Genomic DNA, 19,415 nt, shown 5'->3' with positions numbered 1-19,415 from the left:
TCATAGGTTACTTCTTTCCAAGGTAGCTGAATTCCTTAATTTCGTGACAACTAATTTTGGTGTGAAGTTTCTCACTATTCTCATTTCTACTGCTTCTCATTACTTTAGTCTTTTTCGGTTTACTCTCAGTCCATATTCTGTACTCATTAGACTGTTCATTCCATTCAAAAGGTCATGTAACACTTCTTTATTCACTGAGGATAACTGTCATCAACGTATCTTAATGATATCCTTTCACCCTGAATTTTTACTCCCACTCTTGTACCTTTCTTTTATTTTCATTGCTTCTTCCATGTATAGACTACAGCAGGGAGCGAAAGATTGCATTCCTATCTTACACACTCTAATCTAGGCACTTTGTTCTCGGTCTTCCAGTCTTATTGTTCCCTCTTGGTTCTTGTGCTCACAATACATCACCCGTCTTTCCCTATAGCCTACTTCCATATTTCTCAAAATTCCGAACATCTTTATCCATTTTACATTGTCGAACTCTTTTCCTAAATCCATATATCCTATGAGCATCTCCTGATTTTTCTTCAGTCTTGCTTTCATTATCAAAGGCAATGTCAAAACTACCTCTCTAGTGCCTTTACCTTTCCAAAAGCCAACTGATTGTTATCTAACAGATTCTCAATTTTCTTTTTCATTGTTCTGCGTATCATTCTTGTCAGCAGTTTGGATGCATGAGCTGTTAAGCTGAATGTGCGATAATTCTCGCACTTATCTTCTCTTCCTATATTCGGATTTGTGTGGATGATATTTTTTCCGAAAGTCTGATGGTACGTCGCCAGTTTCATTGATTCTACATAGCAAACTGAATAGTCGTTTGGTTGCCGCTTCCATCAATAATTTTAAAAACTCCTATGGAATATTATCTATGCGTTATCATTTGTTTGACTCAAGTCACCCAGAGCTCTTTCAAATTTTGGCTAATACTAGATGCGTCTTAACATTCCTCCGTACTTCAGTAACCCACTTCGTTCCATACCGATTCTTCCATTCGATTTTCGTTGAACTTCGATCAATTTTTCATCATTACTGAATTGTGGTCTAAGTCTATATCAGCTCACAAGGATGCCTTGAAATCAAATACCTAATTTCGGAATCTCTGTCCAACCATGATGTAATTCAGCTGGAATCTTCACATCTGAAAGGGTCTTTTCCAAGTATATCTCCAGCTCCTGTGATTCTTGAACAGAGTATTCGCTATTATCACCTGAAATGTATTGCAGAACTCAATTACTCTTTATCCTCTATCATTCCTACTACAAACCCCATATTCTCCCGTAACGCTATCTTCTATTTCTTCCCCTGCAACTGCATTACAATCGCCCATAATTATTAGATTTTTATCTCCCTTTACAAACTGAATTATCCGTTCAGTATCCTCTGTTATTTTCTCTCTATCTTCATCTTCTGCTTGCGATTTGGCGTGTATATCTCAAATATCGTAATCGGCGTTGATTTGCTGTTGAATCTGATGAGGACAACACTATCACTGAAGTTTTCACAATAGCTCACCTTCTGGCCTAGCTCCCTATTCATAACAATTCCGACTCCTGTTATGCCATTTTCTGCTGCCGTTGATATTATCCTATATTCGGCTGACACGAAATCCTTTTTTTGTTTGCATTTCACTTCACTGATCAAACTATATCTAGGCTGAGGCCTTACACTTATAATTTCAGATTTTCTAGATTTTTGCTACGTTCAAGTTTCTGACGTTCCATGCTCTGACTCGTAGAATGTCATTCTGGCGTTGATTATTCCATCTTCTCCTCATGGTCACCTCCCTTTGGCAGTCCCGTCCCGGACATCCGAATGGGTGACTAATCAAGAATCTTTTGCCAATGGAAACATCAAGACATTTTTACTATTACAGGCCACATTTTCTGTGGATAAAAATCATGTATCTTTGATGCAAGGGGTTTCCATTGCTTTCTGCACCCTCATGCCGTTTATTATTGCTGATTCTTTCGCCTTCTAGGGACAGTTTCCCACCCAAGGGGAAGAGAACCTGTTGGCTTCCCCACCCTCTGAGAATGCCACTATTAGACATAATTAGTAGAGGAGCTACATAAGATTGAGAAACCGCAGATTGAAGACCCGCACGTTTAGTCGCGGTTCCAATTCACGGTGACAATTCCAGAGCATCACACATACGATCATCTGACTCAAGCGGTCGTCGTTAGGAGAGAAGTGCTATTCACTAGGTCTAAACTTACTGTTAAAACTGCGAGGAACATACGTTACGAGTAGAGCCAAGCAAACATATTACTGTGCGCCACATATATCACATGTAGTGGCCATCATGGTCAGACACACTTTATGACAGTTGTTTACCTCGCGTGCCATTTGTTATTAGAACATTGAGAGGGTAGTGGTAATAAGGGTACACCCACCAGCCAACAGACACAGCCATGTGGCTTGTGGAGTACAAGAGGAGACAGAATAACGCAAGCAGGGGGACTGCAGGTACACTCTATGCAAAACATTGTTGACAGTGGGTGAATTAGAGAGCATATGCTTGCAATTCGCTAAGCCTAATGTCCTCTTTACTGAACTATGGACACATAAGTCGTGCAGTAAATATGATGCTGTACTGAAATTGCATACCAGGTCCTGCAGAAGGCCTACACACAGACCGCTAGTGCCGCCCACGTACAAAGAACTGTATAATGTACCGGTCAAAACGTTTATCATTTTTAAAATAATTATGCCGCATGAATTTCTTGACAGAAACAAATTATATTACGACTACTATGTCACCAGTGTTCTTATTTAGAGTATTTAGAGAGAGGTACATTACCTTCGAACAATATTCTTTGTCGTACCAAATGCACAACGTAATCGAAATTGCACTCCTATGTTCTGTAATAGGGCATACATGCGGCCAGTGTAATTACGCACAGTAACAGAAGGCGTTCGGGAGCATAGAACAGGTACTCCGAGTTTCGTGGAATTGCTGTCACGCGGTAGCAAATATATTCAGTCTATTTTCAACAACCTTCTTTGCGGAAGACACTTATGACTGCAAGAAACAAGGGACATATTAAGAAGTCTGTGGAACAAAATAATAAATATCAAACAACACGGAAATAGAAACCATTCAAATAAAAGCACATAGTTTTTTTAAGTTATTCTCAGATTGCTGATCATAGGGTGCACTGAGGCATATTAGCTTCGTGTTCCGGCCCTGACGGACCATTCAGTAAGGACTGGGTGCCGTATCATTCTCTGGAATCTGTCAGATGCCATATGGAATGCTATATATGAGCACATTACTCTGCTGATCGTTGTCAGCTTCCTGGACTTTAGATCCACTACTTACCAGTTATGTAGATCCTCAATGGCACGACGAAACAGGGTGCACACCATTCCATTCCTCCCACCAAAGACAAACCCTTCACTGTACTGGGAACTGAAGTCAGGTCCTCTGGAAAGACATGCTGACCATTCAGTTACTGTGGAACACTGCTAGTAAAAACTGCTATTGTCATGGGGAAAACAAAGATCACAAAAACAGTGTTTGATGATGCTGTGTGCTATTCACTAGGTGCAACGACTCTATACGTCAGATAGTGAGTTTATTTCATAGCTACAGTAGTGAGAAAATAAAAATTTGCGCTCAATAACTAAGCCAAACGTGCCTTTATTTCCAGTGACAGTTGACATTTCCATCGATGAAGAGTAAACCTGAGGGGTATAATTGCAAAAACTCACATTCTCTCTTTTCCACCTAGATCGAGATAAGTGCTCCGCATTGTTAAGCTAGTCCAACTGCATAACGTGTTACAAAGATGTAATTATTCTGCGTTTTAGGAAGTATAAAATTCCAAAATTGTTTCACATTAGGCATTCTCCTGTCTGTTATTTGTAGCAATATCTACAGTATCCATTTTCATCGTTCAAGGTTCCACTGAAGCTTTTAATCCAATTTTATTCATATATGCTGTATTTTATCCAAATAATATTTCCAAAGTAAAACTTGCAAGTGTATGTCACTACAATTAAACACCACAAGTTAAGAAAGAAAAGATTGTTACCTATTTATGTCCCGTGCTAGCGCACGCCAAATTTTTATCAACGTAATTACGTAATCTGTTAACCATTTTACACTTATTATAATTGTAATTAAATGATGGAATTAGTATTTTCCCCATCTTCAGCAACTGTTGTTGTATACATCGAAATAATAAGCAACTGCATAAAAGAAATTTTATTTTCTTAACTGGTTTCAGACACTTAGTGACCTTCTTCAGAAGTTCATAATTACGAATTATTTGCAAGTCTCGGCAATAAGGTACGTGCACCATATTTCTGTGGTGTGTCCTTCACAGTGTCTGTGCAAAAATGATAGAATCTGAACAACAAGGGCGGACATCATGCCAGAACTGGAGCTAATTATTAGTTGAAACTTCTTGGCAGGTTAAAACTGTGTGCCCGACCGAGAGTCGAGCTCGGGACCCTTGCCTAGGTCCCGAATTCGAGTCTCGGTCGGGCACACAGTTTTAACCTGCCAAGAAGTTTCATATCAGCGCACACTCCGCTGCAGAGTGAAAATCTCATTCTGGTAATTATTAGTTGTTTATTAGCTGATTAGCTCCAGTTCTGGCACAACACCTGCACTTGTTGTTTGTCTTCTTTATACCATTTTCGAACAGGAATATGAACCACATGACCACAGTAATATTCTGCATGCATCTTACTGTTGACACTCGCAGATAATGTGATGGTTATAGCCTTCTGACGGAAGGCATTTGGTGCCTGAAAACGGCAAGGAAATAAAATTTCTTTTAGACAACTGCTCGGTGATTATTTCGATATTAATGACGGAGATGTTCAATATTCATACCAGCACGTTAGTTCCTGTTCTCTTCTTTCTACCTATTTAGCTATTCGCTAAACGAGCTCCCTTCGTTTGCACTTAAATCACAGTAAATTTAGTGAGAGTGGGTAAATTTCAAATAAAATGCGTAGTGTTGACGAAAGGAGAGAAGACTATAAACTGATGTAATCTTTAATTTCATTCCCTTGTAGTGAGCCACATAAACGTGCGGTAGCTTCCTGAACGCGTTGCAATCTTGCTGTTATTACTAAAAGGAAGAAACGAGCGTTAGGGTTTAGTGTCTAGTTGACGACTAATAATCGGAGAATAATTTTCTTACTAAAAGAATCACCCTCAAGTTTGTTTTTGGAAATTAGGGGAACCCACGAAAAAGACAAATCTGAATGACTGGAAGGGGAATTTAAACGTCTTGCTTTGGAATATGAGTCCAGTGTCCAGCCAATGCGTCACTTGCTCGGTCTGCATTTATTAAACGCAAGTTGTGAATAATGTATTGTTCTGTAGCTTCAGGAAATCTGAAAGTCAAACAGAGGCATTTCAGGGACATTATAAATAAAAAATATAATCTCGACGTCGTATGGGAACCTTCTATACATCTTCAGTTGAATTATAAATAAAAAATATAATCTCGACGTCGTATCGGAACCTTCTATACGTCTTCAGTTGAAAGAGCGAATGAAGAAATGTTCCAAGGTAAAAGAACACTAGACCTTGTCCACTTAGAAAAGAGCTTGCACGCTATGCTTGCAAAGAGTTTATGGACCTATTTCAAGAGCAGCTATCGTGGAACTATGATTTTCATCTATAGATGCCAGAAAAAGCCTGCTAACCCACGAAACGCAGCTTACAAAATTTCAACTGTTAAATATTAAGTGGGGCATCTAGCAACGCACTACAGCTCCCAAACGTATCGCTCTCGTATCGACTTTGAGGAAAAGTTTAGCCTAATGTTACACATAAACATTTAATCAGTCACCTGACCTTGTTCCGTTCGCGAATGGAAAGGGAAGAAACTCCAGTATGTGGCACAAAGAGTTGAAAGCCTACTCTCTACGAGGAAATTCATATTCCATTGTAGAGTGTGAATGCAACGTGGAAGTAGATAAATCAGCTTCTAACAAAGATTCCCTATAACCTACTATAAAGATATTGCGATAATATCACTTTAAGTAAGCAAACAACATCAAAGGTGAGTTTCGTGTCCTAGAATGTATACGTGGTGTAGTTGGTACAATATCTATAAGTGAATAGCAAAAGATGCTCTCCTTTAACTTCACTATTTAGTTTTTCAGCGTAATATATTTTCTAGTTTTCCCATTTTTAATGATGACATAAAAGGGCGACTGCCATTAAAAGGACGGACAACAACGCATGCATAGAAATCATATTTAAACACTATGTAGGCCACACAGTACTTAAAAATGGGAATAATTACTGAAATGCGTTGTGCTCTCCATGAAAAAGCGCAAGTTGTGTAGTAATTTTATTATTTAAATCGTTAACGAAACATGTTTATTTTCTAAAAACATTAGTTATTATGGATGAAATGAAACTGGAGAATGATAAGCCTTTAGGTTTTTACAAATGTGTAATAGATGCAGCCTGGACTGGAAATGAAATTGAAGACGATGATGTTACTGTGCATACATGTGATTTAATGAATGAGCCTTCAAAATTCATTGTTTACATTCTGGATGTAATACAGAAGTGTGTATCCTACTGAAACAATGTAATAAAAGTGTAGTATGACCAGAAAAATTTTAACCTTATCTTTTCAAATTTGCTTTAAAACACTGATATTCATATTTGTGTCACAATAAAAGCGTTATCCAAACTTCAATACTTTGACTAACTGACTTGATGAAATTTACATCTTTGGAAACTTGTACAATAATAAGACAGCAGCGTTCAAAAATACAGAAAATTAATTATGTTTTCCTTGATTTTTTCCACAAATTTAGAAAAGTAGAGAATGTCTTTTCTGCATCTGCATCCTCCTGGTCTCTGCATGTTCACATCTTTATGATTTTGAAGCGGTACGCAAAATTATGTTCCAGAAGTAGGCGCGTGCCACGTTTTTTAGGCATATTCTTGAACTGCTGTCGGAATTTCAGAAGCTATTATTCTTCTGTCTAACAGCGCTAAGTTTATGTGTTTGTTTGCACAAACAGGCTTGTTTAGCAGAGCCATCGCCATGGGCGGCTCTCCGCTGAACCCTTGGGCCTTCAACCACTCTCCCCGGCATGCTGCTATGATCTTCAGCGAGGCTTTAGCTATTGACAGCTCCTGGAACTACAGCCACGTGGCCGAGGATTTGCGGACGCTCTCAGCCGGTGATCTGGTCGCTAGACTGCCAGAGGCGTACCAGGTACTGTCTGCAACTGGGAGCTTCAATGCGGCATTACTATTCCTGCTATTATCCCATACACTAACTGCAAGTGCCTTCAGCTCCTCCGTCGGGAATGTTCTAATGTTCTCAGAGGCCGTACAATGATTGTAGCACTTACGTCAGGGTATTTAGGCCTAATGTTAATAAACAGCATCTATTGGCTGTAAGGTCATTATTACTACAACTTCTGATAAACTGGGTGTGTCATTTTCGTGAAACTGCTATCAAAAACAATGTGGATAAACAGAAATTGAAAGCCAAGTGGACTGAAATGGAAGAGCTGTGAAGCTATGTTACCAACATGGGGCCTATTTTGGAACCCGTCATCTTGGATGCTTGCTAGATGGCAGAGCACTGGGTACCATGAACGTTCACACAAGCTCAGTCATTCCGTTTCTCAAATATGTATGCATACTTCACGACGGTAGGAGAACTACGATGCGCCATCGAATAGGTCTGGTGAGCCGTCAGACTTGACAAAAAAAAAGTAATACATACAACTGTTAATTTTTTTTGAAGCACTGTAAATGGTTTTAGTCAAATTAAGTTCTGTTTAATTAAATAGTTCATCATTTCAGAATAAAAATACCTGTTAACTGATTAAACCCACTATTTAGAAAAGCTTGTGGGATGTAGGGCCTACACAACATTCCGTGGTATCCCGTGCATTGTTAGACACAACATATCGTTGTAAAGTATTATAAGTGAATGTAACAGAGCTACATAAATAACAGACCGTTAAATTAACAATAAGTTATCATTGCTTTTTTGCTGACAAATGTGTAATTTATATTACTGAATTTTAACCAAGGAGCCAAAATCGATTCCATAGCAATTAGTCCAAAATCTAACGAACTATGTTGCGTCACTGTGATGCGTAGAAAACTTTTTATTGTTCTCTGTGTGTAACACGATTTTCGGCTTCAGCCACACATATTCTTATAACGGCTGGATTTCTCGAAAACGTCGCTCAATTTTTACTGAATAATTGTCCTTAGGAGCTGAAATGGAGTAAAACAGTCATCGAAGACAGCATCTTGAATTGCTTTCAAAGCATTCATTTCTTGTACTATATAAGCTGACACATCCGTGATATTCATTTCAAACTATCTTTTAGATCTCTTTTCAAGCTCTGTCTTGGTTGAACTAGGATAACTCCACAAGAAACTGAAATTTTCATTCAATTCAGCCTCACATCAATAGGCGAGGCTGGCTATATCATAGTCCAAACTAATGTAAAAGGCCTTTGCATCTATATTCAGGAGGGTTCTTCGGTATTCTTCTCACCACGAAACACAATAGAACTAAAAAAATAAATTAAACGGACGTTTCTTATATTCACATATTTAAAAATGTTTAATTTTAAAAATCGTAGCTTCTGTTCTTTATTTTCTTTTTTGTGTTCCATGAAATTGATGCCTGTCTATTAGTTTGGAAACTAGGTGTAGAGTGTTGACAACTTCATTTACGTCACTGTGAAAAATCTGCCATAAGGAACCTACTACTCAAATCAAAATGTGCAAATATACTTTTGTTTTATTAGAAATAGTCTGATCCCTTAATCATAGTTTTTGCTATTTGTAGATTCATTTTTGTACGCTTAGGTAGCATCCTCTGTTGGTTCTGCTTCACGATTCGTTGTAATGACTGTTTAAATTTTTGATTTAGAAGATTAAGACGACAGAACAAGGAACAAGGGCCATAAACGATATTTCAGTACAGCACTATCGATAACCTGTCATATGCAAAAAGTTTTGAATGAATTCTGAAATCTCAGTACGAACTTGGACATACATAGTGCTAAGGAAGATACAAAAAAGAACAAATTGCAGTCTGTTCTTATAGTCGCTAATCAGCTTCGTCAAAGAAACTTAGTCAACACATAAATGGTTCTTGCCATCCATCTTACATGAAACATCTCTTTGAAGCACGGAAAAACACTCCATGAAGCGGTTTTTCGAGGAAGTAATTCGTTGTTAATCCAAAAACTATCAGCACAATCGTCTCATATATCTTATGCCCGCAAGGTAAATACAAGATATCTTTTTTTTTCTTTTCAAAGTGTTTTTAATCAAAAAAACGCATCTGTAAAGGGGCCCGTATTTCATGCCGTTGTGACAGATACAAATGATTTAACAAAAAAGCTATTCAGTACGAGTTTCATGGACACTTTTTTTCCTACTCTTTGTCGTATCAAGTTAAACGACATAAGTATGCTTAAAATTATCGTCTTTGAAATAGTACGCATTTTTCTTTTCTTTTATTTTCAAATTCATTTACGCGTAAAAATATCTTTTAAGTACATTAATAGGTAATTTGTTGCTCTGTTGTTTCTCATATTCGTTTCACTCTCGTCTGTTTATGGTTTCCTGTGCTGACTTAAAGGTTCACTTTCTCAAAAAGCTGATGAAGTTTCGACGATTTCACAGCATACTGATGCAGTTGCTGCCGTTGCTGATACAAACCTAATTTTAGTAGGCACTTTCTTAGCTCCTACGTTAGAAGTCATTACTTTTTCAACTAAATTTTCACACTTTATGACACATTGATGCGTAGTTAATTTATACACCGGCAACTTGTAAACGACAACTCCTAATTTTCCAGTTATTTCATGTTAGTACTGGCCACATTCATACATGTAATTTTCAATAAACGAAATGAAAACCAAGGCATTGTACTGTTACCACTATAAGCTCCCCTCGAAAGTGGATGTCGATCTTGGTTGCCCACGCTGGGGCGTAAACAGTTTCCATTCAGTTTGTTCTGGGCTCTCTCTGTCTATCTCGAGGTCACTCGCCCGTCACATCAACCGACTAATGTGATGCGTTCTGAGAACACATTCAGTTAAGGAAATCGAAGTGAACAACATGTCTACATTAGGTAATCAATGAGTTTATCATGCAGAAGTAATACTTATGCATACCTGATATTTTTCTGGAAATTTGTCTAAAATCCGTATACACACAAAGAAAGGAACGGTGAACGAATAAAAAGGGGCTGTTCGCAAAAAGGAGCGGTCAACATTGAACTAGTTCTTAAAGATAAACGAGTTTGGCCATCTCCAGCGGAGAGGGTGAGAGACAGTATGCAGGGATGTGGTGGAGACAGGGTAGAGCTGCTAAGCGTAATAGGGAGGTTTGGGGAGGGGCGCGGAGAAGGGTAGCGCGAAAGGAGAGAAGTAAACAAGGGAGAAATGTTTAGTGGGTACACTGGGAGAATAGAAGGTTGGCGAGTGCTTGAACGAGATCAGGGAAGGGGATAGGCAGACGAAGGACAGGAGCTAGCGAAGTTCAGGCTTGGGGGTATCTGAATGTAGGATATATTGCGGGAAGACTTCCGGGCTGCACAATCGAGAAAATCTTGTGTTGGTACGAAGAATCGAGACGGCTACAGAATATTGTAGGGAAAGGAGGTACTAACATACCCACCATTTACAAAATTGAATGTTGGATTATTAAAACCTCCTTGAATGATGACAGTAAATACAACCATTGGACGCTCGGTCCATGGAAGAAAATCAGTGATAAATTGCAACACCGCCTGGACGTTAACATCCTGCTTCCAGCATTCGCGCAGGCACTCTGGCTCCGGATCGAATCCACTCGGCAGTTTAACGAGGGCCAGTGTGCCGACTAGCCTGGATGTGGTTTTCAGGCGCTTTCCCACATCTCATTAGATGAATAGAAACTTTTATAAATCATTCCAAAGGGGTTGCAACAGGAAGGGCGTCCAGGCGTCCTGTAAAATGTCACATCTGATAATAACGATGCCAACCTCATGTATGTAAGCGATACAGGCAAAAGAGAAAGGATAAGAGTGTTAAATGTCGACCACAGAGTAGGAATACAGCCAAAACCATATGCAGTGATGCATCCCACTGCTCATCAAGGCACCCATTCAATCAGGTAATAGGGGACTGCTCACATGAAGGATAGCTATATATGTTTTAAATGTCTGCACCAAATTCGTCAAAGTGGGGGACGGGGGGGGGGGGGGGGGGCGGGAGCAAACGAAGAAAGCTCTATGTACTGGCAGCCTCAGGCAGGTCGAACAACTTGCCATTTCCTCAAGCAATTCTGACACTACACATGTGCTTACTAGTTTATCATGGCACAACACGACAATCACTTGGTAACAGCAGGTTAGGTCGCCAGTGTTGGCAGCGACTAGATACAAAACACTCGTGGCACAGAGTCAGCCCGCTTCCATTAGCTTCAGTCGATCCAGAACTAGGGAGCACTCACTCAGGATTGATAAACTATACAGGTGAGGTCACAGAACCGTGGTGCATCTGTCATGATCTCTCATCGTGACTGATACAGGAACCTACTGCCTGATTCTGTCTACTCGTCTGCTTGCCTGTAGTATCCCACAAGTGATCTATACCTTGGGGTCACCTGGCCTCAGTCATATCGAATAGACGTCAGTTGCCATCAACACACATCTTGGCCATCTTCATCAGGACGTAGTAAATGCTGGATAGTACTAGCTGTCTCGTCTTTCAATTGCTCATGAGTGTTTCACCGAGCATCAGCTTCGAAACAATAATAATTATTCATGTGTAAGAAAAATTAAAACATTAGGGAGGACATTGCAACTGGAAATCTATGATAACCATGCAAACTTAACTAGGCTTTTCAACATTAACACTGCAGAATAGCTGTAACTGAGCCACCCGATTATCCTGAGTCATTTTCGCAGGAATGGTACCCAGATGTGATCCAATTGTTTGTGCCAAGTATCGAACCAGCATCCTCAGGAGCCTTCATGATGGACACGCCATGGTCAGTGCTGGAACACGGTCTCCCTAACGCTGTGCCCTTCCTCACAGGCAGCACATCAGCTGAGGGGAAGCAGCTGCTGAAAGGTAAGCAGCCCACTACTGCTGCTACAGCTCTGGGACTGCCCAGAAGGCCAGAGAACAAAAGAATCGTTATCACACATGAACTACACTTTTTTCATGTCAGCCAAGATATCTTCACTTCCAGTTTCCAAGTTGTACAGAGGCTATAGATTCAAGCATACACAGACACATACCTCCAGTAGTTCCTGTTACTTAGTTTCCATAAATGGGATAGCACAGTGAAAAAAATAGTAACAGTACTGTAAGTGTTCTGGTGCGTAGTTAAGTTTTCTCCACTATATGGCTCTGCAGTCATGGAGCTGCAGTCGTGTACATAATCCAAATATGCTGCTCCCCACTCCCCTTTCTACCCACCCCATCCTTTCCCCTTCTCATCCTCTCCCCTCCCCCTTGCCTTACCCTTCCCCTCCCCTCACTTGCCTCTCCCTTGCTCTGTCACCACACTTCACAGTATATGACAAAAATTACAAAAGGGTTTAAGATAGTACAGCCGTCCCAGATGTAGTTTTGAACTCCTACCCTCACGCTGCCCAACATTCTCCAGCTAAACTCAGCACAGTATTAAAATGAAGTAACTCACTAAGGTTTTAGTTTCAATAAATTAATAAAATAAATAAAATGTATGCCTTGCACAGGATATCTCTCTTACAAAGTAATCTGGGTAATACTGTGTGGAATTTTGTTTACACATTCACAGACACTTTAAAAAAATACATGGATTTTGTAAAACTATGGCGAAGATGTTCTCATTTCATTATTTCCTATAAAAGATCGTCTATCGACTGGCTCACCAGTTGCATCTGCAGGTTTAGTTGGAAGAAATATGCAATTTTTTAATGAAGTATTAGAACGAGTGTACGACATCCTCTCCATAATTCGTTAAAAACCAGTATTTGCTTATCCAGTGTAATTAACAAATTACTAATCCATTAGTAACTAAACATGAATTTCACTTTACATAATATTCTGCAGAACTTCGAAAATTCGAAATGAAATTAGCTGTTAGTTTTATGTTCATGTTGCTCGTCTTCACCAACAGATGGCTGCACTGGTAAAATGTTCAAACTGCAATTGGTGTGTCACAGTTTGGGTCACAACATAGGCTCAAATTAATTATTTACCACATATATGAGTCTTGTCTAATATCACAATATTCTAAAAGTCTGCAATGTTTACATCGAGTATCACAATGTTATTTTACACACACATTCGTCAAATTAATGTCTAAAACATCTCTGTGACCTGTAAAGTATGCCTAAGCACATATGGTTTAAGAAAAGTAACAGACAGATGACATTTAAAGTCAAGCCAAAAAAATCGCAACTAGCCTGACCAGGATAAAATACTAAGCAAACACACAAACAAATAGGCATTCTGAATGTAATTAATTATGTTTACTCTACAAGTAACATCCCATTTTTTGCCATGAATTTAGGAAGAGCGAAGATAATGAATCACTATAAAATACATAACATGACCAAAGACAATGACAGATGTAACATTTCCAAGGGCAATACACACGCACGCACGCACGCAGAGAGGGAAAGAGGGATGGAGAATACATTCGTAATCTGGGTCTTTATGTTCCTTGATTCGTAATTTCTTTTTCGCATAGCTCGCTGCTTATTTTATTGTACTGCTGCTCGCTTTGACACATGATAACACAACTTATCACTGTGTTAACTAAAAAAGTAACGAAGGAATAGCTATGGACTTATAACCCTAAAGCAACAATGGAATGGTACAAAACTCTTAGTTGTGGTTGGCACACTTTATACATAAGAGTACCCCCTCGAGGCTTAACCTTTAAGTTGGATTTGCAGCAGTGCTCATGCGTGATCAACTTCTATGTATTTAGATAAATTTAATATCTGATGCAAAGATCTAATTACCTATAACTTAATTAAGTAGTGCTGGAAAGTGAGCTGGGTGCAATTTAATAAGTTATGTAAGGATGATACAGTTTGGAAAATGTGGTGCAGCACCAAAACCTTTGTCATTAATGAGTGGTGCTTAGCCTGAAGTTTTTACCAGTTACGTCAATGTGCAAAATGCACGCATCTCAATAAGTAATGCAGAAGGTTCAGATGTGGAAAATATTTAATTTCATTGTCCATTATACTTACAAAATGTGCAAAATCTTACATATTTCGAAAACAATATTCATTTACTTTGGTCGAATTTTCGTAGAAATTCGTCCTTATACTTGCATATTATAGCAAGGATAAAAGCTGTGTGTATTTTAATGCGTAAGACACACAATGTGGTGTGTGTGTGTGTATGTGTGTGTGTGTGCATTTGTATATCTGTTTGTACTCCATAAATCACAAATAATTTTATCAAAGGATTTACTTTCTCCATATTGACCCTTGGAAATGTTACACTCTGTAACCATTTTTGGTTGTGTGTATATAAACGAAGCAGTCACTCACCAATTTTAAGTATATTTGACAATAAAACCCTGTCTACATTCCTCCCGAAATCGCATTTTGCTGTAGTCTGCGAGAGTGTGGTGTTTTACGTATAATATTTTATTTCTATGCTGGTGTTGCTTACAGGGAACAGAATCCGTAAATTTTTAAGAGAGACTGATTCGTAAACGGTTTGGAGAGCAATACTTCAGATTGCAGTAGTTTGTTTCATACTTAACCTTGACTAAGTCAGTCATTTGTAATAACTGTCGATCAGTATCATAGATTATCTTGTCGTAGTGATACATTAGCTTGGCCCTTCCGTAATTGGTGGTGAAAAACGGGTTGTTACACCTTGAATATGCCTAAATAATTACGTTAAGAAAGCCTATTTGTTTGTGTTTTCCAAGTATTTTACCACGGTCTGGATAGTTTCGATCTTTTAGACCAAACTTTAAATGTAAACTCTGTTATTTTACTTAAACCATGTACGTTCAGATACTGAAATTGTATACTTCAGAGTTCAGTCATGTTTCAGAAACCAATTTCCCGAATATGTGTGGAAGATAACGTCATAATACTTGAATTAAACATCATTATACTTGACTTGGCATTGTGATATTCGACTTAAACAATGCACTTTTTTGAGTTGTTGATCCATGTTTGCAGGCTTTTGGACTATTGTGACATTTAACAAGCATCATAGATGTGGTAAATAATTAACTGGAGCCTCTGTTGTGTCTTTCACTATGGTACAGCAATTGAACTTTTAACGTTTTACCATTGCAACCATCTGATGGTGAAACCAAGCAACTGGAGCAGAAAAGCATCGTTTGTTATTATTTCGCATTTTTGAATTTTTAGGGAATATTATTCAAAGAAAACTCATGTTCGATTGCTACGCATTAGTATTTTGTTAGTTTCTTTGGATAAGCAGATATTGGTTTTCAACCATTAATGGAGACTATGTCGTATACTCATTCTAATATTCCGTAGCGAATTATATATTTCTTCCAATGAAATTGCAGATGCAATTTGTGAGCCAGCACATAAAGCACTTTTTATATTCAGTAATGAACACAGCTGACAATGTTTTTACCGTCATTTTTTGCAATTCAGGCATTTCTTAAGTGAGTGTGTGTGTGTGTGTGTGTGTGTGTGTGTGTGTGTGTGTGTGTGTGTGTGTGTGTGTGTGTAGGCACGAAAGAAAACAGAGCTTACCATTTACAAATTTACAATTCCTGAATTACTCTGTAAGAGAGGAACAATGTTCAGGTTGTACTTTTTAATTTATTTTATTTATTTATTGAAACTAAGTTCTGATTGCGTTCTCTCATATTAAGACTACATTGAGATTGGCGGGAGAGTGGAGGAGGAGAAGAGGGGGGAAGAGGTTGCAAACCACAACTGGGCTAGTTCCACGGTCTCAAACATTTGCGTTCTTTTTATTTTTTTATTTTTTTAAGTTTTCCATCGGCTGGGTATTGGTGGTGAAAGGGGATTATGCAAGGAAAGAGGGAGGGGAAAGGGAGAGGAGGCGGTCTGGTTCTATGATGTCACATGGCTGCAGAATCACTTCTGCAGCACCAACTAGTGGTGGAAGCTTGAACTGAGGTCCAGATTGCCCATAACCATACCACTAACAGTGATGCAATGCGCCTTCCACTGCACTCGGTACACAAAGTCTGTCAATCAAATCTTAAAAAGTTAGCGATTAATATATAACTTTGCCCTCTGTCTGCTATAAAAGAAAACCTTCATGAGCTTTGTAGTAATGTGTTGGTGTCCACAGCACTGTCTTGTGTAAATAAATAATCTTTAGAGGTGAATTACCCTCAGAAAAACCCTAATATCAGTACACTCATTCAGTCTTCTGTTCCAGTATTGGTTAATGCAGAACTTGGTGTCTCGTATTACCAGTGTTAATCATTCCTTCACATCCAAAAAGATTGTTATGCGGTATCAAAGGTTCCATACACATCTCAGAGTCATAAAAATATAGATCAGTGGTCAAGTAACATCGCTACCACAAAGTTATTAAAATATTATTGTATCAGCTGTTGAACTATTTACTCCGCTAGCAGACTGCAAGGTCAGTGCTCTCTCACAACTAAGAACCCCAAAATATTATCTTTTATTGTAAAACGGCGTACTACTATGTCTTTCTTTAAGTGAAATTTTTATTCAAAAGCTCTAGTTTCTAGATAAGTCCATAGATCGAATAAAGCTGTTGGATAGCGTTGTCAAGGATTAGTTTATCTTAAAGTATATACATACAAGTTTATGAGCATCAACGTGAGTGCGGGTCAGTCAAGCGAGTTAACGGAATTTCTCTAGACCTGAAGGACAATTTTTACTGTTAACTATTTTAGTATTACATCTTTTCGATAAATAATTGACAAACTATGACACTAACTACTAAAAATGTGCAGTTCTTTAATAAATTATGGAACCTCATAAGTTAGATGGCCACAATTACGACGATAACTTTGTGCAGGTACCTATGTGTAGGTACTACGTTTGTAACAGACCACATCTGAATGACAGTGCTTTGGGAATCCTGTGGTGTAGTTGTGTTTAACATGGTTTTTTCAGTCATCTATCTTGTGAAGCGTAATTCTGTATACAGTCTCCAGTATGAACATCACAAGAAAAAAAGTTTCGTGATTATTGTAAAGATTTCGAATACTTGTTAAAAATTGGTACTAAATTTTCCAGGTTAAATAAATAAATAAATAAATAAATAAATAAATAAAAATAAATAAATAAATTTTGAGGCTAACATCAGTTTCGGCACGCGAGTTTCGTAGACGTGACTAGCTCATTTTGACATGTTCTGTAGAAACAGTTTCTTTGGAACTCTGACGACCAACTCTGTTTACAAAGCCATATGCAAGTAATACATTCCAGCGAAGATATCAGTTGTAATGTATTTGAATTCATACGAGAATTTCATCTTGTGTGTGAACGTACCGAGCTAGCCGTCGCTTGGAAAGAAAGGACTGCAGGATTAACTGAAGTATGCACACCAAAAAGACTAACATTTTAACTGTTTCACAAGCCGCAGGCGTGTGGGTTTTTTGTCACGTTTCATTGCCAGATAACAGCGAGGGTGCACAAATAAGAGTAGTGCGAGCGTCGCAGGTTTGTTTTACCTCAGTTCATAGAAGGAGTCATTTTCCCACGCGCTATCTCCAAGTACAGCTGCAGAACAATCGTAACTAGAGGACTGCAGTGCAGCGTCTGAAAGCCTGCGTTGATGATCAGCAGCCGCAGTCAGTAAACAGTGAACTCGCAAACTGCGATTATGGTTCCGCATCAGCTGTAGAATATTTTGCAATAACTGAATTTGTGCCCGACCAGGAATCGAACCCGTATTTCCTGCTTGTCACGAGTGGTTGCCTTAGAAACACTTTTTATCCTCGCATTCATGAAATTACCTTAAACTACAAGAAAAAGGGGAGCTAATGCCCCCGCCATTTTTATCTTAACCACATCAGCTATCCGAGCATGCTTCAAGAAACGGCTCAAATGTCAATTTGCCCTTGTGCTATAGCAAGGCAATGACGAGAGAGAATAGCGTCTTATCCTGTGCTGGAAGCACGGTAAATGTAGTGGGAGCACAAAGGCGAGTAGACAGCAGGACAAATGGAGATGTGGGCCGCTCCTAGAAGCATGCTCGGACAGTCGGAGTTGTTCAGGCGACCGCTCGTGACAAGCGAGAAATCTGGGTTCTAGTCATCGTCGGTACATATTTATAATTGTTCTGAAACATTCTACAGCTGATGCAGAACCATAATCGCAATTAGAGATTTAATTCTTAAAACTATAGGACTTATCTCTTTGACATATATCGGATCTACAATTTTGGAACGTGTTTTATGCTCCCGTACTACAGCATATCTGAAGAACGAAAATCTCCTCTGTAGGCGCGAACACGGGTTGCGGTAACAACGATCAATGAAATGCAGCTCGCTCTATTTGTCCACGAGATCCATAAAGCAGCAGACAACTTCATCCACGTTGAAGCCTAGTTCCTTGACAAGCAGAAGGTGTTCGATACAATTCCGCACTACCGTCAAATGCCAATTTACGAGTGCGCAGAATATCAAACCGTCTGTGCAATTGGAATTAAGAGTTTCTAGCAAACAGACATTAAAGTAACTCTGAACAGTTCCAAGGGATTGATACAGGACCATTAATTTTCACAATATAGGCCTCTACAAGTGTCGTAGAAATAACTTTGGAAGTTACACGAGACTTTCCAAAGACGATGCTCTTATGTACAGAGAAAACGCAGTGCCGGAAAATTATATCGAAATGCAGGAAGACCTGCAGAGGGTCGACGCTTGGTGCAGGTACTGGTAGAAATTTAACGTATCAGGCAGAAATATCCGTTATTGTATGATTCCACGATTAAAGAACAGTCACTGGAAGTGATATGAGTTGGAAGGGCCGCATAAAACTAATCGCAAGTAAGGCGTATGTCAGACAGATTCATTGGATGAATCCTCAGGAAGTGTAGTCCACTCCAGATGAGATGGCCTATAAAACCATCGTCTGACCGATATTTATATATTGCTGTGGGATACATACTAGATAGGACTGACAGTGGAAATAAAGCAGATCCAAAGAAGAGCAACGCGTTTCGTTACAGGTTTATTTAGCAAGCATGAAAGCATCACACAAATATTCAGTCAACTCCAGTGCCAGCCACTGTAAAAGGGGCATTCTGCATTACGGTAAAGCTTATTCTTAAAGTCCCGAGAGCATGCCTTTCTAGAAGAGTCAAGCAATGTATTGTTCCTGCTATACCTCTCAAAAAGACCATACAGATAAAATTAGACAGATTCGAAGTCACACGGAGGTCTACCAACACTCTTCCTTCCGGCAGATCATTCG

General features: G+C 39.0%; 1 protein-coding gene across 1 annotated transcript in view; it reads left to right on the top strand.

Annotated features, from left to right (window-relative positions):
- Positions 1-19,415, top strand: part of LOC126334681 (esterase E4-like) — a 178,367-nt gene that overhangs the window by 96,198 nt on the left and 62,754 nt on the right. Inside the window, exons 7-8 of the mRNA XM_049997157.1 lie at positions 7,021-7,217; positions 11,940-12,105. Coding sequence (XP_049853114.1) covers positions 7,021-7,217; positions 11,940-12,105 — 363 coding nt within the window. The remainder of the gene's footprint in view (positions 1-7,020; positions 7,218-11,939; positions 12,106-19,415) is intronic.

The sequence above is a fragment of the Schistocerca gregaria genome, chromosome 2, assembly GCF_023897955.1.
Source record: "Schistocerca gregaria isolate iqSchGreg1 chromosome 2, iqSchGreg1.2, whole genome shotgun sequence".
Classification (NCBI taxonomy): Eukaryota; Metazoa; Arthropoda; class Insecta; order Orthoptera; family Acrididae; genus Schistocerca; species Schistocerca gregaria.
This window is presented reverse-complemented; position numbering and strand designations above follow the sequence as displayed.